This window comes from Lycium barbarum, chromosome 9 (assembly GCF_019175385.1).
Source record: "Lycium barbarum isolate Lr01 chromosome 9, ASM1917538v2, whole genome shotgun sequence".
Taxonomy (NCBI): domain Eukaryota; kingdom Viridiplantae; phylum Streptophyta; class Magnoliopsida; order Solanales; family Solanaceae; genus Lycium; species Lycium barbarum.
In genome coordinates, this window is record NC_083345.1 from 113,543,388 (window position 1) to 113,564,741 (window position 21,354).

Below are 21,354 nucleotides of genomic sequence, written 5' to 3' on the forward strand. Positions count from 1 at the left end.
AAATCCGGTGAGATGGACACCACATGACATGCCATCTCACCATCCCAACCCATTTACCCCTCTTCCCCTTCTTCCATCGCTACCATCTCCTCTGCTCCACAATCTTTGCCACCATTGGTACCACTGCACCACCATTAACTTGAAAGACTTTTTTCAATTTTGAAAAGCCACATGGCTTATTATGATTGACACATATATTATTTAGTTTTTAAAAATAAATCTACTCACTTTTAAATCCAAATCCTTTGACCCGATCCGTTTCTTCAATTTTTCGAAACACTTAACAGGTACCTCTCTCTTTTTCCGCAGAATTGAGGATACCAAACCCGAAAATTTATACTCACAAATGATGAGATTATTCAGACAATTGGTTTTTCCAAAGCAAATGGTTTGAAGAGGCAGCTTCTCTTTGAATAAATTCTACTATATGCAACTAATTAATTAACACAGAGAACATCGTGCTCTCATATGTGGAAAGATAGAAAATAACTGGTTTCTGTATACATATATATCATCCAAACTCCCACCCTCTATGGAAATCAAAATCATAAAGCCAAGAAATCAAATTAAAAAGAGAGAGAACTATTGTACCAGCAATGAAGAAAAAGGTTGTGGAGGGGGGAGATGGTAGTGGTGGAAGAAGAAGGGGAAGAGAGGGGTAAATGAGTTGGTGTGGTGAGATGGCATGCCATGTGGTGTCCACCTCACTGAGTTTTCAATGCCACGTCAGATCTCATGTCAACCATGGACAATTTTAACGGAGGAGGGTATATTTGAACCCAAAGTATAACGGAGGAATATATTGAAACTCAAAGTATATCGTGGAGGGTATATTTGGACCCAAAGTATAACGAAGGATATACTTTACCTTTTATGATAGTGTAGGGGCATATTTGACCCTTTTCCGTTTTCAATATCTAGCAACTTAAGAAAATTTGTATTTTCCTTAATTTTAGGCTTTAATTTTGGTAAACCTAATAACTCCCAATCTTTCCTTTTCAATTTGTTTCTTTCCCTCTGTTTCCTTTGTTTCTCTCTCTCTCTCTCTCTGCGTTTAGTTTACATCACAGAGACTTTTACACTACAATTACATACATACAATAGATGGTCATGAGATCTCGAAAATAAATTTAGAATGGATTGACAGCCTTCCCTTCTTTAGGAAGGTTCCAAAGTAGTCTTAAGTAACATCACCACAACATTCTTAGAGCCCGTTTGGATTTGCTTATAAGTTGCTTATAAGTTGTTTTCAGTTTTTTTGAGTGTTTGACTGACTAACTTAAAGTCATTTTATGCTTAAAATAAGCTCAAAAAAATAATTGGATCCATTTGACTTAGCTTATCTAAAGCAGCTTATAAGCTAAAAACAGTTTATAAGCCAAAAAAAATAAGTTAGACTACCCAACTTATTACAGCTTATAAACCAAAACAAATAAGTTAGACTAGCAGCTTATAGGCATAAGCTCATCCAAACAGGCTCTTAACCAAATCAATTTACAATGCCACTATGCCAGCAGTAACAGTACTCATGGAAATTTAATGCATCACCTGGAAATTTTTATCCACGGTTCTTAAAAAGAATCACATATATACATGTATATACAGAGATGGAGCTACCTATTGGGAAGGGGATGATACAATGCCATGGAACTAATATACAAATCAAAGATGGTGACGCCATCTTTAAGTTACAAAAAAGTGAACATCAATGGCCTGCATTTATATCAACAACCAACACAGTGACATTCTCTTGAGCCCTTGCCGCTACATTCTCTTCATGCAAAGGTGAAGCCCTTTCCTCCCCTGGAAAATGAAAACTCTGCTCTGTATGACTAGAATTGCTTGGACTGGGTGGTCCAGTTGTTCGTGGTGAAGGTAGCATTGATAAGTTACCATGTGAACTCTGTGCACAATCCATATCATGTGCTGAATGTCCCAGTGCATCCCTTATTCCACTCTTCTTGAAAGTATGGCAACTATAGTCTTTTCTGTCGAACTTTCTAGCCAAGATTGCGATACTTTCGTGGAAAGAAAGATTAGATCGTCTTATGATGTGCCAATGCTCATGCAAGAATTTTGTTAGAAATATGAAGAGAGCCAAAACTGCTGCAACTACAGCTATGACAAAGAGTCCCCAGAAGCTATCTAGGCCAAGACTATTGGAGGAGAATGAAGTACTAGAATCTGAACAAGTAGATTCACCAAACCATGCTCTCTCTATTTGTACCATCTTTTCACCTTCTGTCACATTCAAGACTGCTCTTGAAACATCAGGTACCAGAGGAGATCCTATTGGGAAGGCCTGGATGAAAATCACAATGTTACTGTCAGTGGAAGGGGAGGAAGGAAGGACCTTTCTTGACATTTTCTTGACTGAAACAGGTGAGGCAGATGGAGTATATAATTAATAGGTTCAACTGAATCCGGAATTTTTAACATGGTACATAGATATATACATCAAAAATCACTAAAATTTCAACAAATATTAATTCTGAACTCATAATTTTAAAAGTGTAATGCGATTTAGTGCTAAGAACCTAAAGGTTGAACCTATCAAATTTAAATCCTAGATCCACCTTTGGAAACATGTATTGTCATACTATCTATTCTTTTTTTTTTCTTTTTTCTTTTCTGAACCGGGTTGTTCTTAATCATTAAATTTATCCAGTCCTCCCTAAGTGTCAAAACACTTTCCAACCAAGAAAGTAAAGAAAGTATCTTTTGTTGGCATGATCATGATCCCACATGTTGTTTTCTACCTAGGTTGAGGGTTATAATTTTCTATAAATCTGTTGCGACAAAAGATGAAGAGGTCCAAACATTATTGTTGGACCAAAAGGCGAATATATGATTTAGAGTCTGTGGGTTCAGAATAAATGTGATCTTATCATATGTATTCGTTTTGAATTATTTTCGTTTATATACACATAATTAGAGCTGAGAGCTGCAATGAGCTTAGTTAACTGAACCCTTAGAACCCACCTTAGATAGGCCTAAGATTCTTGTACTGAAAAAAGAAAGACTATCGAATAAAAGAAGAGTTACTTACAAATCCAAAGCCGTCAGTCTTATATGTAGGTCCAATCGTGGTAAATTTCGAGCAATAATTTGCAAGGAAAAGCTTCACATAAGGAATCTCATCAAAAACAGCAGCAATACCACCATTTGCACTTCCTTTAGAGAGTAAATCAACACATTCCTCTGGAGTATTATATGCCTTAAGCCTGTGCTCATCGAAGTTCATCTTTCTCAAAAGTCCGAAAACAAAAGAACCTGGTTGGTAGCCTACAGTTTCCTTGTTCTTCAGAAGTTCTTTTACATCTGTAACAGTTGGCTGGAGTTTTTCAACTGTTAACATTGACGTAAGACTTGCTGTATAGCTTGAAGTCAATATGAGCACTACTAGGAACCAGATGATCAACACAAACCTTGCCAGATTGCTTACTATCCTCTCCTCTGCCAGTATCAAAAAACAAAAACAAGATATTTCAGATTAGAAGTTTGAAGGATATGCTATATACAAGAATAGAGGCTAATTCAGATTGAAGAGTGTGTGTGTAGTAATTAGATATTCCTAAGTTTTTCCAATATGTATAAACTCCCTTTAGAAGAATTGCGATTAAGGGTGTGTTGGGTATGGCCAGAAAATATTTTCCAATTTTCCCATGTTTAGTTGGTCAATATTTTGGAAAACATTTTCTGTAGGAAAACAAGTTCCTTAAAAATAGGAAAAAGTAGCAGGAAGACAAGTTCCATAGATGACATTTCAAGTTCATCGTCTCCTCCCAACCAACCAACGCCCCCTACTCCCACTCCTTGACCATTCCTCACCACCCCCGAACACCCACTCCCCATCCCACCCCATAGTATTTTTCTAGATTACATATCAATGACCAAACACAAAACAATAAGTAAAAAACCCACTTGTTTCGCAAGAAATGTGACCAAACACACCCTAAAGGTAAACTGAGAAGTTTACGGTTAAATAAGTTCCATCTATATAGGATGACATTCTTTTTGGAACAAGCTAAAAATGGAAGAGTATCATATAAGTTGGAACAGAGGAAAAACTAATTCAAGAGGAGGAAAATAAATTACTCTGTGCAAAGACCATAGTTGAGAAGGAGAACCAAAAGATCATGCCAACTTGGTGCCAGGGAGGTCCCCTGAAGTCTTCATTTACTCGATGTTCGAGTAGCCAAATGACAAAGCCAATGAAAACAAAAGAACAAAAGCTTGTTAACCAGAGCTCCCAAGTCAATGGCTTCAAGAATACCCATGCATTATCGCTATTATCATCTTTGATTGGCACCATCATTGTGACTCCAGATTCTGTATATGGTAATGTGAAGTCAACGAATTGCGACCTATTCGAGACAATGGTAGTATCCCCTACAACAACATCAAAGTTCTGTTCATTGGTTAATCCTTGTAGCAAGCAGTAACAATTATGAAAGTATATATGTGCAATATATGTATATCTCTGTATGATTTGTCCAAATTGTTTAGTTCATTTGTTGCACTTCGACGGTTTTTCGCTTTCCAGTGTGACTACCATACACTAAAGGTGTAAAGAATTTTTACACGATCAAGTGATCTAAATGATAACTATATACAACCGTTCATAGAACATGAGATTAATAACCTAAAAAATAAGGCAAGTTACCTGTTATTACATGTTAAAATACATTGTTAATCATGAAATCTCTTTGCACTCACTAGCAGTGAATATAAATTAATGGTGAAATTTCTAAGAGAGGACAAAGTGCTTCTATTTTCTTGTTTTTCTAAACCTAAAGTGCAAACTCTTTAATGTTGGAGAGAGACAGAGAAATTTACCCCAAGAAATACTTGATAAACTAGTTTATCGTAATCTCCAGCACTCTTTCCATCAGGAGCAGCAAAGGGAACATATTCATAGGGAACATAATATGGTAATGCTTCCATCACCGCGTCAAAAACATCGATGCAATATCCAGTAACTTTTGTTGTGTTAGTATCAACATCTCTTGTAACTTTCACAAATTCAGTGAAACCATTCTTCACTGGAACTCCAATTTTCAGTTTCTTTCCATTTGTTGGTATCACCCAACCTTTAGGAACAGAAGTAGTGTCACCAGGCCATGTTATAGATCCAAAGTTCTCCTTAGAAATGGAATATCTTCCATTTCTTGAATTTAGTTTCTTAACAATTCCATTTTCTCTTGTCCAAAAACCAATTTCTTTAGCACCATTACCAATAACATTAATGATTTGATAAGCTGGAGATTGCAATTGTCCATTAACAATTTGAAAGTCTCCACTAAGGCCTTTGAAAGTAGTGTTTAATATAGCTTTAAGAAGCTTTGGACCATCTTTGGAAACTCCAAAAGCTTCAAGATCTGTTGCATTTCCTGAAATTTTTTTAGAGGTGTCAAAATCAACTTATTTCAGTAACCCGCTGAATTAGCCTAAATTTAAAGAGATAGTTACCATCCAATACCTTTCCATGATTTAATTTACAAAATAGCCACAAAAGTACAGGCTTTGTATATTTAAGTATAAATATACATAATCGTGTATGGGTTTTGTATATTTTGACTAATGCCTGTAATTAAGTTTGGCCGATGAGCCAAAAATAAATGAAGCCCAATTTTAGGTTTATGACCCATTTGTTGACTTGATCCTACTATGAGTTGAACCCGAAATGATCCATCAAATTATTGAGTCAAATTGGGTCAAATAGCGTAACTTAACTGGTCAAATACAACCCAAACCAAGTATACAAAATCAATTTTGGAGATTAAGAAAATAGAAAAGAGAGGGGAAAGTTGGGTCATGTTGAACGGAAGGAATTATGTTCCGTTATTTGACATAACTGACCCAATCCATTCTGACCAAATCGCACTGTGTGCGAATTGGGTCATATGACCTGTTTATTGATGGAAAAATTACCTAATGTAACTGATTATGATGCATAATTACACTTTATAGCGGTACTTCTAAATAATTACAAAATATAACTATATTTTACATTTTATAGTAGAATACAATTCTTGTATGCGCGCATGCGCGCATGCGGTGCATGTGATATCATATATATCCAATGTATCAGTGTATATACATATATATATATATATATATATTGTATATACTATGTATACGTGTATACACTGATATCGTAACCGTGCACATACAGTGTAAATGCTAGTTTGAAAGAGCGTGCTTACAATGTAAAACTACTGTTAAGTTTTGCAAAAAAAGATAATGTCGCTATTTACCTGAAATGTTTGATTTTCGAAAGGAGGCACCACTAATTTTTGATTTCTCCACAGCCATGGCTAATGCAGTAGCTGAATCATAAGCCCATAGTCCATACACATCCAATTCCGCATTAAGAATTGTTGGATTTTCTTTTCTAAACTTTAACTTCCATCTAGTAGTAAAATCCTCAACCTTTTTATTTCTTGGGACATAAGTTTTCACACCAATAACACCTTGCATGGATTCAATAACTAAAGAATCCATAGAATTCAGTTGGTTTGCCATAGCATCAGTAATAATCCAAACAAATCCTTCACTCATCATATCAAGTTCCTTAGCCACTGTAAAAAGTGTTGAACCAAGTGAATTTGGCATATGTACAATAAACACTCTAGTTTGCATGTTCATCAACTTCAATAATTCAGCTTTTATCTGATCAACAGTGGCGAATTCAGAAATCACACTTCGATAAGGTATACGCGCATTTATTTTTTCCAATGCATCTGCTAAAAATGGTATAATTCCTTCTCCAAACTGATTGTCAATGTAAATAGGCACAACTTGTCTCCATCCAAATGATTGGATTATTGAACTTATAGGATTTACTTGAGATGAATCGTTTTGAGTTGCACGAACGAAATATGAATTGCGAAATGATGAGAGTGAGGGACTTGTAGCTGAAAATGAGATGATTGGAACTTGAGATTTCTCTCCTAAATTGATTATGAAATCAGCTTGCATGGATGATATTGGACCTATTATGGCTTCCACTTCAACATTCTTCAATAGATCAAGTGCTGCATTTCCAAAGAAAGAATTAAAGGCAAATAATAAGAAAAGCATTACATAGCATTAATTCTGCATGTGCACTAATATCTCTAGATCCTACGCGTAGGTAGGATTACACTAGACTTGTTATTTGTTGATAATATACAGAAAATGGTGAAAAATATCCCTAAATTATTAAAAATAGGTCATTTTTACCTTGTGTTAAATTTTGGTACCAATTAAATCCTTGCCGTATAATTTTTGGACCATACTTACCTTTAATACTTAGGACCAGCCACATGAGCATACACACATAACAAATTATAATAGTATTTAATGTTCATGTGGCCAGTTGTTCGTACTATGGGTAGGTATGATCAAAAAAAAAAAAAAAAAAAGACCCCAAAGACTTAATTGGTATTGAAATTTAACGGAGGTAAAGCGGCCTAATTTTTTTTTAATTTATTTATAGTTTAAGAGCGATTTTGGCTCTTTTTAATATAATATTTCAGGTCACCTAAAAAGTAATTACATATAATTTCTAATTACTTAAAAAATTTAAGAAATTGTTCGTGCAGTGAAACCAACATTTTTGTATGAATTTAGAAGCTGAGCCAGAACCTTTTGGTTATGGGTTTTGGATCGCAATTTTTTTACTGGGTTCTAAATACTTATTTGTACATATTAAATGAATCATTTAATACAAAGACAAAATTTAAGCCAAAATTACTGAATTCTGTCAAACCGATAATTACAGTTCTGCCCCTTATTTATGATTAACCTATTCCACTATTCATGTCATGATCATGCATGTAATCACAAATCATGATAAATGTGCTTTACATTAGGGTGTGTTTGGTGCTAAGGAAAATATTAGATCGAAGTTTCGAGTCACGTGGAAAACAAATAAGAACACTTTTGATGCTTCTCCTGATTTTGGTGCAATAGTTAAAATAAAGTAGTTAGGACTTAAATGTGTAAAAGAGGTTTTCAAACGTTTCCATGGTTTTAGTAGCTATAAAATATTAGTAGTAAATTATAGGAAAAAGTTAGTTAACAATAGAAAGTTTTAAATCTATCTATACTCTTTTTTGTTTTAATTCTAGGCTCAACAAACCTGTCATTTAAATTATTAAGACCTGCTGTTGATATTTAAAATTTTTGACCTTACCTAACCTGAAAGTTCTATATGTTACAAGAAGAAACCAAAATTAGAATCCAAGTCAGATGAGTCAGTGCCATATGTTTCCCATGCATGTACCTATATAATTATGTTAGTTACGAATTATATATTCAAAAAAAGGTTATGTCAACGTAATAATCTATATTAATCACTTCTGAGAACAACTTCTTGTTTAAGTTACTATAAGTCTTTAATTTGAACTGGTCAAATTGACTTATTATAAGTCTTTAATTTGAACTGGTCAAATTGACTAACAAGAAATATTTGTGTGGTACCACTCTACAATGATATTCTATTCTCCTATTATAAAATCTTTAGTACTTATATTTACTCTAAATTCCTTAAGTACAGGTTGAAAAAGTCAGGAAGTCAACATCAAATTGGTTAGCTATTTAATTAGTATGAATTATTTTTCAATCTTACATGTATCAATCTAACACTAGAACAACATTAATAGAAAGCCAAATTAAAATCATGATGTGACTTATAGTGTAATTCATGAAAACCTTTTGTTGTCATTGACTTCACGGAAATAGAAATACACATATATTTAACTTGGAGGAGATTATTTTTGACTTATAGCATATTGGCCAAGCTGTTAAAATCAATTTATTCTAAAAAATATTTGTTAGTAAAAATACTTTCAAAAGAAGTGTTTCGTAGAATAACCATTTGTGTTTGGTTAAATCGGTTTCAAGTGTTTTTTTATTTTTTGTTTTTTGTATTTGATTTTTGAAGTGTCGAGTTACAAAAGGATATGCATAAAAGTTATCACATATTTATGTATTAGCAAGGTGACACACAAAAAAGGTTAAACACTTATTTATGTTAATAAATTAATATTATATTCAATAAAATATGAGATATTTAAAATATTAACATTATTTAAATGGATAATGAGCCTACATATTATGATTTGTATTTTTTATTTTAGTTTAATAACTCTCAAATTTAACTTCTTAATCGTATATGTCTACCAATAAGTAGAGAGACAAATCTAAACAAAAAACAAAAAAAAAAAAAAACACTAAAAACTGTCATTGGTACTGTTCTAATATTTAAATTAATAGTGCAAACTTGTGGATCGAATACTATAATTGGCTGGGAAAAAAAACAACCTTCTATATATTTGAATCAAATCCTGTTTCCAATAGTGCACATAATCTTATATTTTTAAATATTCTCACATTAATCATTTCTCTTGCTTATTGTTAACATAGCATATACAATATAAGAATATGAACATTTAATAGATAACTACTGAAATCTAGAAAGTCACTACTAATTAGTCTGTAACTATGAATTTTTAATATGAGTATTCTTGTCCTAAAAAGGTAAAATCAAAAGCACATATTTCCAGGAAAAGCTGGGTTACTATTCAAGAACACTTATTTTTTTACTAAGGCTTTTGACCAAATAGCTTCTTTCTCTAAAATAAGTGCTGTTTTAATTTATCTTAATTTTGCCTCTCTTAAATTTGGCCAAACAAGTTATCAGTACGTATACTATTGTGAAGTTTTCTTAGGTTAATTTCTTGGTGCAATCAAAAAGTTTATTGTTATAAGAAATTCTTCTGCAAAAACACAATGATGGATGTAGAAATTGTTCTTTGATCCAAACTAAAGGATGTAGATGTATCATGGCTTTAGAGATAATAATACGAATGTTCAAAATTTTCTAAATAGCTCTTGATGCACTAAACCATGGTCAGTTTAAAATAAATGTATGCATATACAACCAACTTTATGTTATTCTAATGTTGGGAATTTACATTTTCAAATATTAATGTCTCATATTCTTTTTGAAATTTTATCGTTCCCAGTTAATTTCTTATTCTCTCCACCCCCCCCCCCCCCCCCCCTCTCCAAAAAAAAAAAAAAAAAATTGGAAATCATAAGGAGTATCGAGTTTTTGTTTGGTTCACTAACGTGAATTTTTTTAATATCATGTTAATTGACCGACAACAGAGATAACTTCTCTTCTAGAGGGTAATATCAAAATAAAATTACAATATACTGTAATGAGTAGAACTCTTTATACTGTCAATGCATATAACTTAAACTCATATCTACGTACCTGCAGCAGCAGCGCCAACAACGTCTCTCTTCGAGTCACGGGTATAGAGAACCAACCTAGTCTTATAATCAGAGCCATGATCAGAGTTATAAAAATCAGATAAAGCCATCGAAATACAGGTCAAGCCCATTTTCCCAAACCATGCATCCATGTCCAACACAACTCCCACATTTATGGGAACTGTTGATGATTTGTTCTGTGCCATGGCCATTTCCATGGAGAAAAATATACCTAAACATTGCAAGAAAAAAGAGAAGGAGATTGAGAAAATAATGGCTTTGCTAGTTTTCTTTCTCATCTTGACAAAAGATGCCTTTTGAGTAATCTTGATTGGTTGGACAAGACTTGAGATTTATAGAGAAGATTAATTTGACTACTATTCATTATATCAATTTAATAATAAGTTTACCTACAAACTTTAGGGATCTTGGGATTATATTAGATCATTGTCGGTACTAAGACAATTTTAAATTATTTTGTGATTATGTAGCTTTCAGATGTATAGTAGTCAATGGCGGAGCTATAATCAAAGTTTTGAGTTCGGTAAAACTGAATAGCTTTAACTTAGAAAATTACATCCAATGACCTTGAAAATGAAATATATGGTCTTAAACTTTTGACTCATACGCTTGTCCCATGAGCAAATCTTGAAGGCCAAAAGTCAAAATTTGTTAGACTTAAAATTTTTATCATAGAACAAGCGAGGTCAAAAGTTCAAGTTCAGTGCACCTTCAAAACTATTCTCGTAGATCACCCGCTAGAGCTCAGATCTTATATTTATATTAGAAATCTTATTTGATATGTATAATAATTTATTGGAATGTATACTAATTTCATGTAACAACTTGTTTATGGTGACTTTTGGGCATGCAAATAGCACTATCATACCCCTAAGGCTTTCTTCTCTCCCTCTCTTCTAACTAACATCAACAGCCAAAAGTTTCAACTGGTCAAAGCCAAAAAGCGAGCTGTTCAAATTTTGAGGAAACAATTAAGGGAAAACGACTAGACTACCAACTTCGTAGCCAAACCCAGACAACTATATTTCATATTATGATACTATCTTTTTATTGGTAAAAAATTATATATACAAAAATAATATAACTTTAAGAGTTTATTAATTTGTATGGAGAGAAACATTCTTTGTATTTTTTATTTTTTTTAGTTTTCTCATTTTTGGTTGATCAAAATATTTTTTCTAAGAAAACAATTCTCGTAAAAATCTGGAAAATAATTTCTTTGAGAGAGCACCAAAAAAAAAAAAAAAATAGTAAGTAGCATTCCATATTGAATGTATCATCCCCACCACGACACTCGACACCCACAATGTCTACCTAGATTATATATTTGCTCTAGGAATAATATTTTATGCCTTCGCACTGAACGCTAAAAAATAAATAAGCAAACCATTTTTTGTTCCAGGAAAACATTTTTCTTCATACCAAGCACTGTAAATTCCTCATTTTATCCTTAACAGTGACATCTTTCTATAGCTACATAAATCTCATGTTCAAGAGCACAAGTTTCAAAAGTTTTTTTTTGTTTCTTAAACTTCGTTCTCATAATCAAACTATACCACATCAATTAAAAATAAATGGTGTATCTGATAATTGTCGTCGAGAACAAACATGTAGTACAAAGTGATTAAAACAGATGGAGTATATGATAATTGGTGTCGATATAGTAAACATGTAGTACAAATAATATCATTTGGGATGTTGGGCAACATTTGGAATGGGATATGAGGGGCTGGGGGGAGTTTAGGCACCATCGAGTCATATTTGGAATTCCAAATTTTTTACTGGTGCAGCAGGACTTCAACGTGATCGTGAAGTGGATGTCGCGATAAATCACGTACACGGGATCACGAATGTGTCTGAGGTATTGTCGTGCGATTGCGCCCAGGGGGTCGCGACCGTGAAGAAGAAAGTCTGCATATACCAAAGTCAAGTTATTATACTTGATATTTGAAATATATGATTTAGCAGTTGTAACACTTATTTGTTAAGATAGCGATCTCGCGCTCCTTTTTAGCTGGGTATGTTATTCCATTAAGCAGATAGCGACTCCATAATACTAAGCACTTCTCAGGTAAGACAAATAGTTGATGCACTGCGCCGACAAAATTCTTTGAGTAAGAATCCCATGACAGTGTTGGAATTCATATACACATGGCACTAAGAGTAATCAATCAGATGTAGTGGATCCCACATGAAGTCTTTGTATGTCTTGTACATATATTCAGTGTATAATTATGTATAGTGTTGTGCAATGTAGTAGGAGTGATAGCTGAGCCCAATGTATGTATGAGCCCATTCTTTCTTTATTTCTTTCCGGGTCTGGCCCGTCATATATAAGGACATTAGATCCTTCTGGGTGATTTTTTCTCAAATTTTTCTATCAATGAATCTTTCTCTCTTCTTTCTCTCATTTCATCTCAAAGCCCTAGTTACATTTTACTCAATATAGGTTCAAATTCATCATTTTAACATGGTATTAAAGCGAAGCTTCTGCTTCTCCGTGTGTTTCTCTACCTAGGGATCTTACGATGCGATTTCGTTAGGTTTAAGTTTTTTATTTTGGGATTTGTTTCGTGATTTTTTTCAAAGTGTGATTGTTCGATGAAGATTTGTGTTCCATGGTGAGGCCTGTACTGCAAATTTGCAGTGTTTCTTCTTCGTTTGTGCTAAGAGCATCGATTATTGGTGATTTTCGAGATTTTCGAGTACTATCAAGTTGTATTTCGATTTTGCGGTTGTTGAACAATGGGTAAATCTGTTCCTTGTTCATATGTGCGTAGTTTCTTGTTAATTGTGGATTTGTTGCTGTTGATGCACGTTATTGTTTCGATTTCGTGATTCGAATTTACTTCTGGTTTGATAAAATGTTTTCATTTGCCTAGTTCTTTTCATGAAGTTTTTATTGTTGAAATATGGTTTTCTCGATTAAATTCTATTAATTAGACTATCATGGTGAACAATAACTCTTCGACTGATGGAACACCTGCGAACACTAGTGTAGCTGGAACCTCGACCACAACTACCCAAGATTACTTTAACCCTCTGTATTTGTCATCATCTGATGTACCTGGAATCTTTCTTGTACCTGTACCTTTCTCTAGAACTGGTTTTGGGGGATGGAATAGAAACATGATAGTGTCTTTATCAGCTAGAAACAAGATAGGGCTTATTGATGGCTCTTGCCCATAGCCTGCTGAGGATTCTCCTCAGTTTAGAGAATGGGACATATGCAACAATATGGTCATATCTTGGCTCACTAGCTCTTTGAATCCTGACATTGCTGAGAGTGTACAGTATTCAGACACTGCTTAGAGTATTTGGACTCTACTATGTACAAGGTATGGTTCTGTTAGTGGGACAAAAATTTTTGAACTCAAAATGGAGTTAGCATCCACTAGTCAGGGTTCTTTGGACATTGCCTCATATTTCAACAAACTTAAGAAGTTGTGGATGAGCTCAGGTTCCTATCAATACATATACTTGTGCTGCCAAAACTGGTCTTCAGATGAAAGATGAGGAAAATAAGGTGTATCAATTCTTAATGAGGCTAAATGAGACATACATTGGGGTTAGGAGAAACTTGCTAATAATACAACCCTTTCCTTCTCTTGACTCTGCATATAACATCCTACTCCAGGATGAGAGACGGAGACAAGTGACTTTCACTACCCAATTGTCACCTAATTCAGCCTCTTTCCATGCTTCTCTTAACAAAAGACCACCTATTTCACATTCTTACCCTTCCAAGCCCTATAATCCAAGGGTTAACTTTGAACAGGATAAGTCATCCTTGTATTGCAAGCATTGCAAGAGGACTGGGCACTTGATTGAAAAGTGCTACAGGCTTTATGGATACCCACCTGATTTTAAGTTTACCAATTCTAAGGGTAAGAAAGTAGATGCTAGTGCTGAGGTGCAGACTTCTATTCTTGACCCCGTTCAACCTTCTATTTAGTCAGCTCCTAATAGTTCTAGTGCTGGTGACCTAGCTTTGTTTATTGTTGGTTTAAACAAAGAATAATGTGATCAGGTTGTGCAACTAATGCCGGGGCATTACATTTCTCCAGAATCTCATGCCAGCCTCATGGCTTCTGTAAACCTTGCTGGTACTTTTCCTCCCTCTACCACTTGTATACCTAGTATGTCATATGGTGTTTGTATGATTACTGAGGTCGATAGGTGCATTTGAATTATAGATTGTGGAGCCACTGACCACATGACTACCAATAAGAACTTATTGTTTAATATTCAACCCCTTGTTGTCCCATATTTGGTTAGTCTTCCCAATGGTTATAAGGTTAAGGTCACCTCCACTGGTTTACTTAAATTCTTTTCCCTTACTCTTTATCATGTCCTTTACATACCTAGTTCTCATTACAATCTCATTTCTGCTTCCAAACTTATTTCTCAATTAGACTGTTTTGTTTTTTTACTAAAATTTCCTGAAGAGACTTATGGAGATTGGTAAGCTGGACAATGGTCTCTATAAGTTTGTGCAAATATCTGCTAAATCTAGTGATGATGTTAATCTCTCTCCTATTTCCTCTAGTGATGCTGTTCTTTCTACTTTTCAATGTAATATCTCTCCAGTTTGTCCTAATGTTTCTGATTCTCAATGTAACGCACCATCTGAATTAAATAAAACTAAAATTCTATGGCATAATAGACTTAGTCACATTCCTTTTGTCAGAATGAAAGATATCCCTTATCTCCTTTGTAAGTTTTTTGCTAAACAGCCACATATTTGTTATTCACCATTTAGCTAAACAATCCAGACTTCCCTTTCCTGACAGCTCTATTAAGTCAACCCATGCTTTTCAACTCATCCATGTGGACCCTTGGGGTCCTTACAACACCTCCACCTATGGTGGTTGTAAGTACTTCTTGACCATAGTTGATAACTTCACTAGGGCAACATGGACTCATTTTATGGGTTCCAAGAGTAATGAATTCCCACTTATCAGAGCCTTTATTGCCATGGCCCAGACTCAGTTTCATTCTTCCATATAGACGATCATAAGTGATAATGCCTTAGAACTTGGATCTAGCACTTCAGCTAGCCAATTCTTTCTTGACCTTGGGATCCAGCATCAAACTTCTTGTCCTCATACCCCATAACAAAATGACGTGGTTGAAAGAAAACATAGACACTTGTTAGAACCTTCTAGGGCTTTGCTTTTCCAATCTAAATTGCCCTTAAGCTTTTTGGGGGGATTGTGTCTTGACAGCAAGCTATCTTATCAACAGATTTCCATCCAAACTACTTCACAATAATACACCTTTTGAGTTACTCCATGGGCAACCTCCTTCCTATTCTAATTTCAGGATTGTTGGCTACTTATGTTTCTCCACTGTTACTAAATTTCATAGGGATAAGTTTCAGCCAAGGGTTGATCCTTGTGTTTTCATTGGCTATCCCTCAAATAAGAAATGTTACAAATCCTACAATCTAACCGCCAAACTCACTCTGATTTCTGGGGATGTAGTATTCCATGAGTCTTCTTTTCCTTTTGCTTCTCAATCTCCTAATTTTACATATCTTTCTGTCCCTTTATATGTTGATTCTCCCTCTGAATCTCCTTCTTTATCTGCTCATTCACCTATCCTTCCATCTCCTATATTTAATCCTCCTAGCAACCCTGTTCCTGCTCCTAGAAGATCTGGCAGATCTCACATTCTTCCCCCTCATCTTGATCAATTCATTTGTGACCTACCTCCTTCCCTATGTGGCTCTGGGTCTACTTCTTTATATCCTACTTCCTTAGATAATGCTACTGCATATGAACCACACTAATATCAACAAGCAGCTTCTATTCCTGCTTGGAAACAGGCTATGAGGGCTGAATTTAAGGCCTTATAGGACAATAACACTTGGTCTATTGCTCTTTTGCCTACTAGGAAGAAGCCTATTGGTTGTAAGTGAGTTTATAAAATCAAGTACAAGGCTGATGGGTCTGTTGAAAGATATGAGGCTGGTTAGGGGAGACACTCAAGTCGAAAGGGTGGATTTTAATGAAACCTTCTCACATGTTATTAAGTTTTCAACTGTAAAATACCTTGTTTTTGTGGCTGTGATAAAAGGATAGACTTTCTTTCAACTTGATGTAAACAATGCCTTTTTGCATGATAACTTGGAGGAAGAGGTCTATATGAAGCTTCCTCATGGTTTGTCCACTGATTACCCTACTGGTTATTCTTCCCCTTTGGTGTGTCATCTTCAGAAATCATTGTATAGCCTGACACAAGCTTCTAGACAGTGGTATGCCAAGCTGTCTTAAGCACTTCACTCTAGGGGATACTTTCATTCCTCTAATGACCATTCTCTGTTCATTAAACACTCTCCACACATATCAGTTACTGGTTTTTGTGTTCTCTTGGGTGGATCTCTTATTTCTTAGAAAGCCAAGAAGCAACCTGTTGTTTCTCTCTCTTCAGCTGAGGCTGAGTATAGATCTGTGAGTAAAGTGGTTGTTGAATTGGTTTGGCTATTGAGACTTCTATCTGATTTTGGTGTTTCAATTTCTTCCCCTGTTCCTGTTTTTTTGTGACAACCAAGTAGCTATACACATTGCCAAAGTCTGGTATTCTATAAGAGGACTAAACATATCGAGGTGGATTGCTATTTCATTCGCACAAAACTTGCTGATGGCCTAGTTGAGCTGTTTCATGTTCCCACTTCCTCACAGTTAGCTGATGCTTTCACCAAGCCTTTGATTGGTCTTGTTCATCATGCAATCTTGCTTAAGTTGGGTGTTCAAGCCCCCTTCAACCTGCAGGGTGGGGGGTGGGGTTGTTGGAGTTTATAATACACGTGGCACTAAGAGTACACAATCAGATGTAGTGGATCCCACATGAAGTCTTTTTATGTCTTGTATATATATTCAGTGTATATTTATGTATAGTGTTGTCCAATGTAGTAGGAGTGATAGCTGAGCCCAATATATGTATGAGCTCATTCTTTCTATATTTCTTTCCGGGTCTGGCCCATTGTATATAAGGACATTAGATCCTTCTAGATGAACTAATGAATTTTTTTCTCAGATTTTTCTATCAATGAAATTCTCTCATTTTATCTCAAAATCCTAGTTAGATTTTACTCAATATTGGTTCAAATTCATCATTTTAATAGATAGATAGGCGGCTAATGCACCAAATCTAGATAAGACATGTACATTACTGAACCCAATGCTCCATAACAGTTATTTAGCAGCTACAACATGAAGTTTATTTGTTTAGCAGTTTATTCAACAGTTTGAGCTTATATGTGTATCTTATTTGATACTTTGATTTAGAAGCTTACTTGTATAGCTGATTTATATATACTTGTTGAAGCTTTATTATGTCATTATTCACTGCTATTTTGAACGCTTGTCTCAAGGGTAAGACATGGGCAGCTTGAAGATCTTACTAGGTCATTTGATTTTGACTCACCATTTACAGGAGTTGAGATGACGCGGATCCGATCTCATCTCCAGAGCTATACCTATTACCTTATGAAAAATTTGATTCTCCTTAACTTAGTTAATAAATAAGGTGGGATAAAGATCCTGATTTGGACCCTCGTTATCAAACTTATGATTGTAAAGAACTCGGAATCATATATAGTCAAACGATCCAAACCAGGTTGAGAGCACTGAAACATCTCCTTTCTTTTTACTACCGGTCGAAGAGGAATGAAAAAATGTCAGGCAATGAGTAGATACGTGAGAGACTGAGTCCATAGGTGAGAGGGAAAGGATACATTAATCCTAAAAAATGAAAAGGTGGGACTAAAAAAGAGACTATTACCGGGTCTCGTTGTTTTCGTTTTTTAGGTGGCACTTTAATCTTCAAGATACGAAACGAGCAATCGAAATAGCTGTCCCTATTGCATTTTAGATATCTACAGAGCTATCCAGCTTAACGCTGGTTTTCATTTCACTTCACTTCTTTCATAACAGGAACTTCGATTTTTATAATTGCAATGTCGAATTTGACTTTCCAGAATTTTTGCTCCTGGTTTATATTAGGCAACCATTAGATTAAACACTTATGGGGGAAGTCAGAAGTTCTTCCGCTAGAAATTGCATAAGAGAAGAAAGTTCACAATTGGGGTTTTGAATAAAATAATCTTTTCATTTTTTTTTCATATTGAAACAGTAACGTGAAGGAGAGGTATTAAGCCGGGTGTAAATTGTAAAAAAATCTGTTATATATAGAGCAAGGTATTCTTCTTACCAAATTTAAAAAGGTATAGCAATTTCATTGTCGAATTGTTTTCATTGAATGGATGCTCACAATCTTCCGAGTGATCGTCAGGGGACCTCATAAGAATAGGACTTGCAAAACTAACAATATATCACTTTTCTATGATTATGAACTAGAAGTTGGAAATTATACTTTTTGATACAGATCGTGATAGATTAAATTAATAACTTCATATAATTAAACGTACAACTTTCTTTGTTGCCTGACTAAGTTTCTTGTAGAACTTGTAATACTTGAAAAAATTCCTGATGTTAACATTGTTGAAAAAGGTGAAAATAACAAAGCTTGTAGAATTTTCTGTCATTTTTACCAATTGTAAACCAAAGATGTTTTTTTTAATGGCTCATGCATATCACAGAAGTTTCCTTAGGCACCTCTTAATGTTATCATAAGTATAGCGAGTCTTTGTCTACTGTGTCATTAGAGGGTCCTTTGTTGTTGATGTACACTTAAAACTGCTTAATTACTGCAGTAGATCTCTACTCCATATTAATTACACAACACTATTTAACGGTCTATACTCCTCTGTCATTATTTTTAATTTCAAATTATAGAAAAAAAATGTGGTTTACAAGAAACACTCAAGAAGAAATATCCGGATTTATATTGACAATTTGATGCACTGACCCTTTGTACATCTGAGTACTAGTCAGTCTTTTAAGAACAACGACACTATAATATGTCAATACATACATTACAATGATGCTAAGTGACCACCAAGGATTGTGGTGGAATGTATAAGATTCCTCTATCTTTAACAAGAGGTCTCGGGTTCGAGCCCCGAGAATGAAAAGAATTCTGGTATGGAGTGTGTTTTACCCTTTAATGGGTCTTATGCGACATGAACTCGGAAACTCGAGATTCAGGTTGTGTAAGGCTCATTTAAGGGGAAAATGCTCTTTGTCGGGAATTTCTCTGTTCTCAGGGCTCGAATTCGAGATTTCAGGTTAGAGATATAGGTATCTCATTCATCCCGTCACATCCTTTTGTGATTGAGTTCACCTATTGAATTCTCTCTTTTTCAAGTAGTATGCACTATTGTGTTAGAATAAAATATCCACTTGACCTTTTGTGATTGAGTTCACCTATTGAATTCTCTCTTTTTCAAGTAGTATGCACTATTGTGTTAGAATAAAATATCCACTTGACCTTTTGTGATTGAGTTCACCTATTGAATTCTCTCTTTTTCAAGTAGTATGCACTATTGTGTTAGAATAAAATATCCACTTGACCTTGACAAAGAAGAGCAACCTCAAGCTTAGTCACCTCTTAGATGGTGTTTGTTGCTTAATTAATCAAAATAGAGACATCTTCTAAACTATTGCAATTTTGTTATATCTGTTACTTTAGGCGTCTACTTTTGACCAATTCAGTGTCACTTGTTTCTAGTATTTACGTGCTTAACACTAAGATACTCAACGTGTTTGGAGAAATTCAAATCATTATTGAGTGACTCTTAATCTCAATTTATTAGAAATATTTGTCGATTCAACTCATTTTAAAATTTTGAATGACTAGAGAAAATAAAATTAGAAGGATTAAAACTTAGAATAATATTACTGATTAATTCAGATGATCCATCTTAAATATGATAAAAAGCAATTTGAATTTACCTATTGATATTTTGTGTTATAATATTTAATGATTTCTGGGTACTTCTACGTGTCTTTTATAGTGTGGAATCCAAGAAAGATTTTATGGAGCTTTAATGTCAAAAGTGATTTTTTACATGAAACATCTTGCAGTTGTCTGATTTGATTTTAACATCAATATACTGAGCTGATAGGAAAATTTTTATTTGAAATAATAAATCGAATCCTGTTAGTAATATTAACACAAAATATGTACATGAGCCATTTATGCGACAAGAGCGTGATAGCTAGTGGATCGTGGAAGTTAGTCTAAAGCTTAGGGTGTGTTTGGTATGGAGGAAAACATTTTTTGGATTTTTTTTTCAATTATCTCATGTTTGGTTGGTCAAAATGTTTTAGAAAGCATTTTCTCTAAGAAAACAAATTCCTTAAAAATGAGGAAAATGACTTCCCTAATAAAAATAGGAAAAACAAGTTCCATAAGTGACATTCCAAGCTTACTGTTTCCTCCCCCACCCACCCCGCCCCAACCCCCATCCCTTGACCATCCCACACCCCGCCACCCTCGGACCCCTACTCCCCACCTCATCCCACCCTCACAGTATTTTGCTAGATTACATATAAATGCTCTTGAGATAATAATTTTTCAACTTACTTACCAAACACTAGAAAATAAGTAAGAAACCCACTTGGTTTTCAAGAAATATTTTCCATGGAAATATTTTCCTTCCTACCAAATATAACCTTAATCGTCAATTGTTGTTATTGTATCAACGGAGTTTAATTAGTGGCACAACAAGAATTTTCATTGGGGGAGGAAGGGGGCTCAAAATTATAAAAAAAAATTAAACACACGAAGAAGCCAAGAGAATTCAATTCTTACTATATATGCATAAAAAAAATATTTTAACCTTATTTTTTGCTGAAAGGGATTCGAATGAAACCCATTCCACTTAGCTACTTGGCTCCATCCTCGAGTTTAACGGTAAGCTTCCCTCATCCTAACTCAAGATTGTGATTTTGTATACGTATAATTGTATTTTAATCTCTGCGATGATGTACATAAATTTCTTACACTTAAGTCTTCCTCTTTTTTTTTTTCCCTTCTAAAGATCCTACCCTTGAATTATTTATTATGATGAAAAGACTTGGACTTTGGAATATTTAGAAGTTGAAATTTCTAATTGAAAAGGGACATGTTATGCTTACTAATATATAATGTCTG

At 34.5% G+C, this 21,354-nt stretch overlaps 1 protein-coding gene across 1 annotated transcript; it reads right to left on the minus strand.

The window, feature by feature from the left end:
- Positions 1 to 1,485: 1,485 nt before the first annotated feature.
- On the minus strand, positions 1,486 to 10,568 carry LOC132609485 (glutamate receptor 2.3-like). The gene is made up of 6 exons (XM_060323476.1): positions 10,271 to 10,568; positions 6,261 to 7,040; positions 4,840 to 5,393; positions 4,099 to 4,411; positions 3,050 to 3,456; positions 1,486 to 2,302 (listed from the first exon to the last, which is right to left on the minus strand). The coding sequence occupies exons 1-6, from the start codon at positions 10,566 to 10,568 to the stop codon at positions 1,706 to 1,708; spliced, it is 2,949 nt and encodes a 982-aa protein (XP_060179459.1). The 3' UTR covers positions 1,486 to 1,705.
- Positions 10,569 to 21,354: the final 10,786 nt, after the last annotated feature.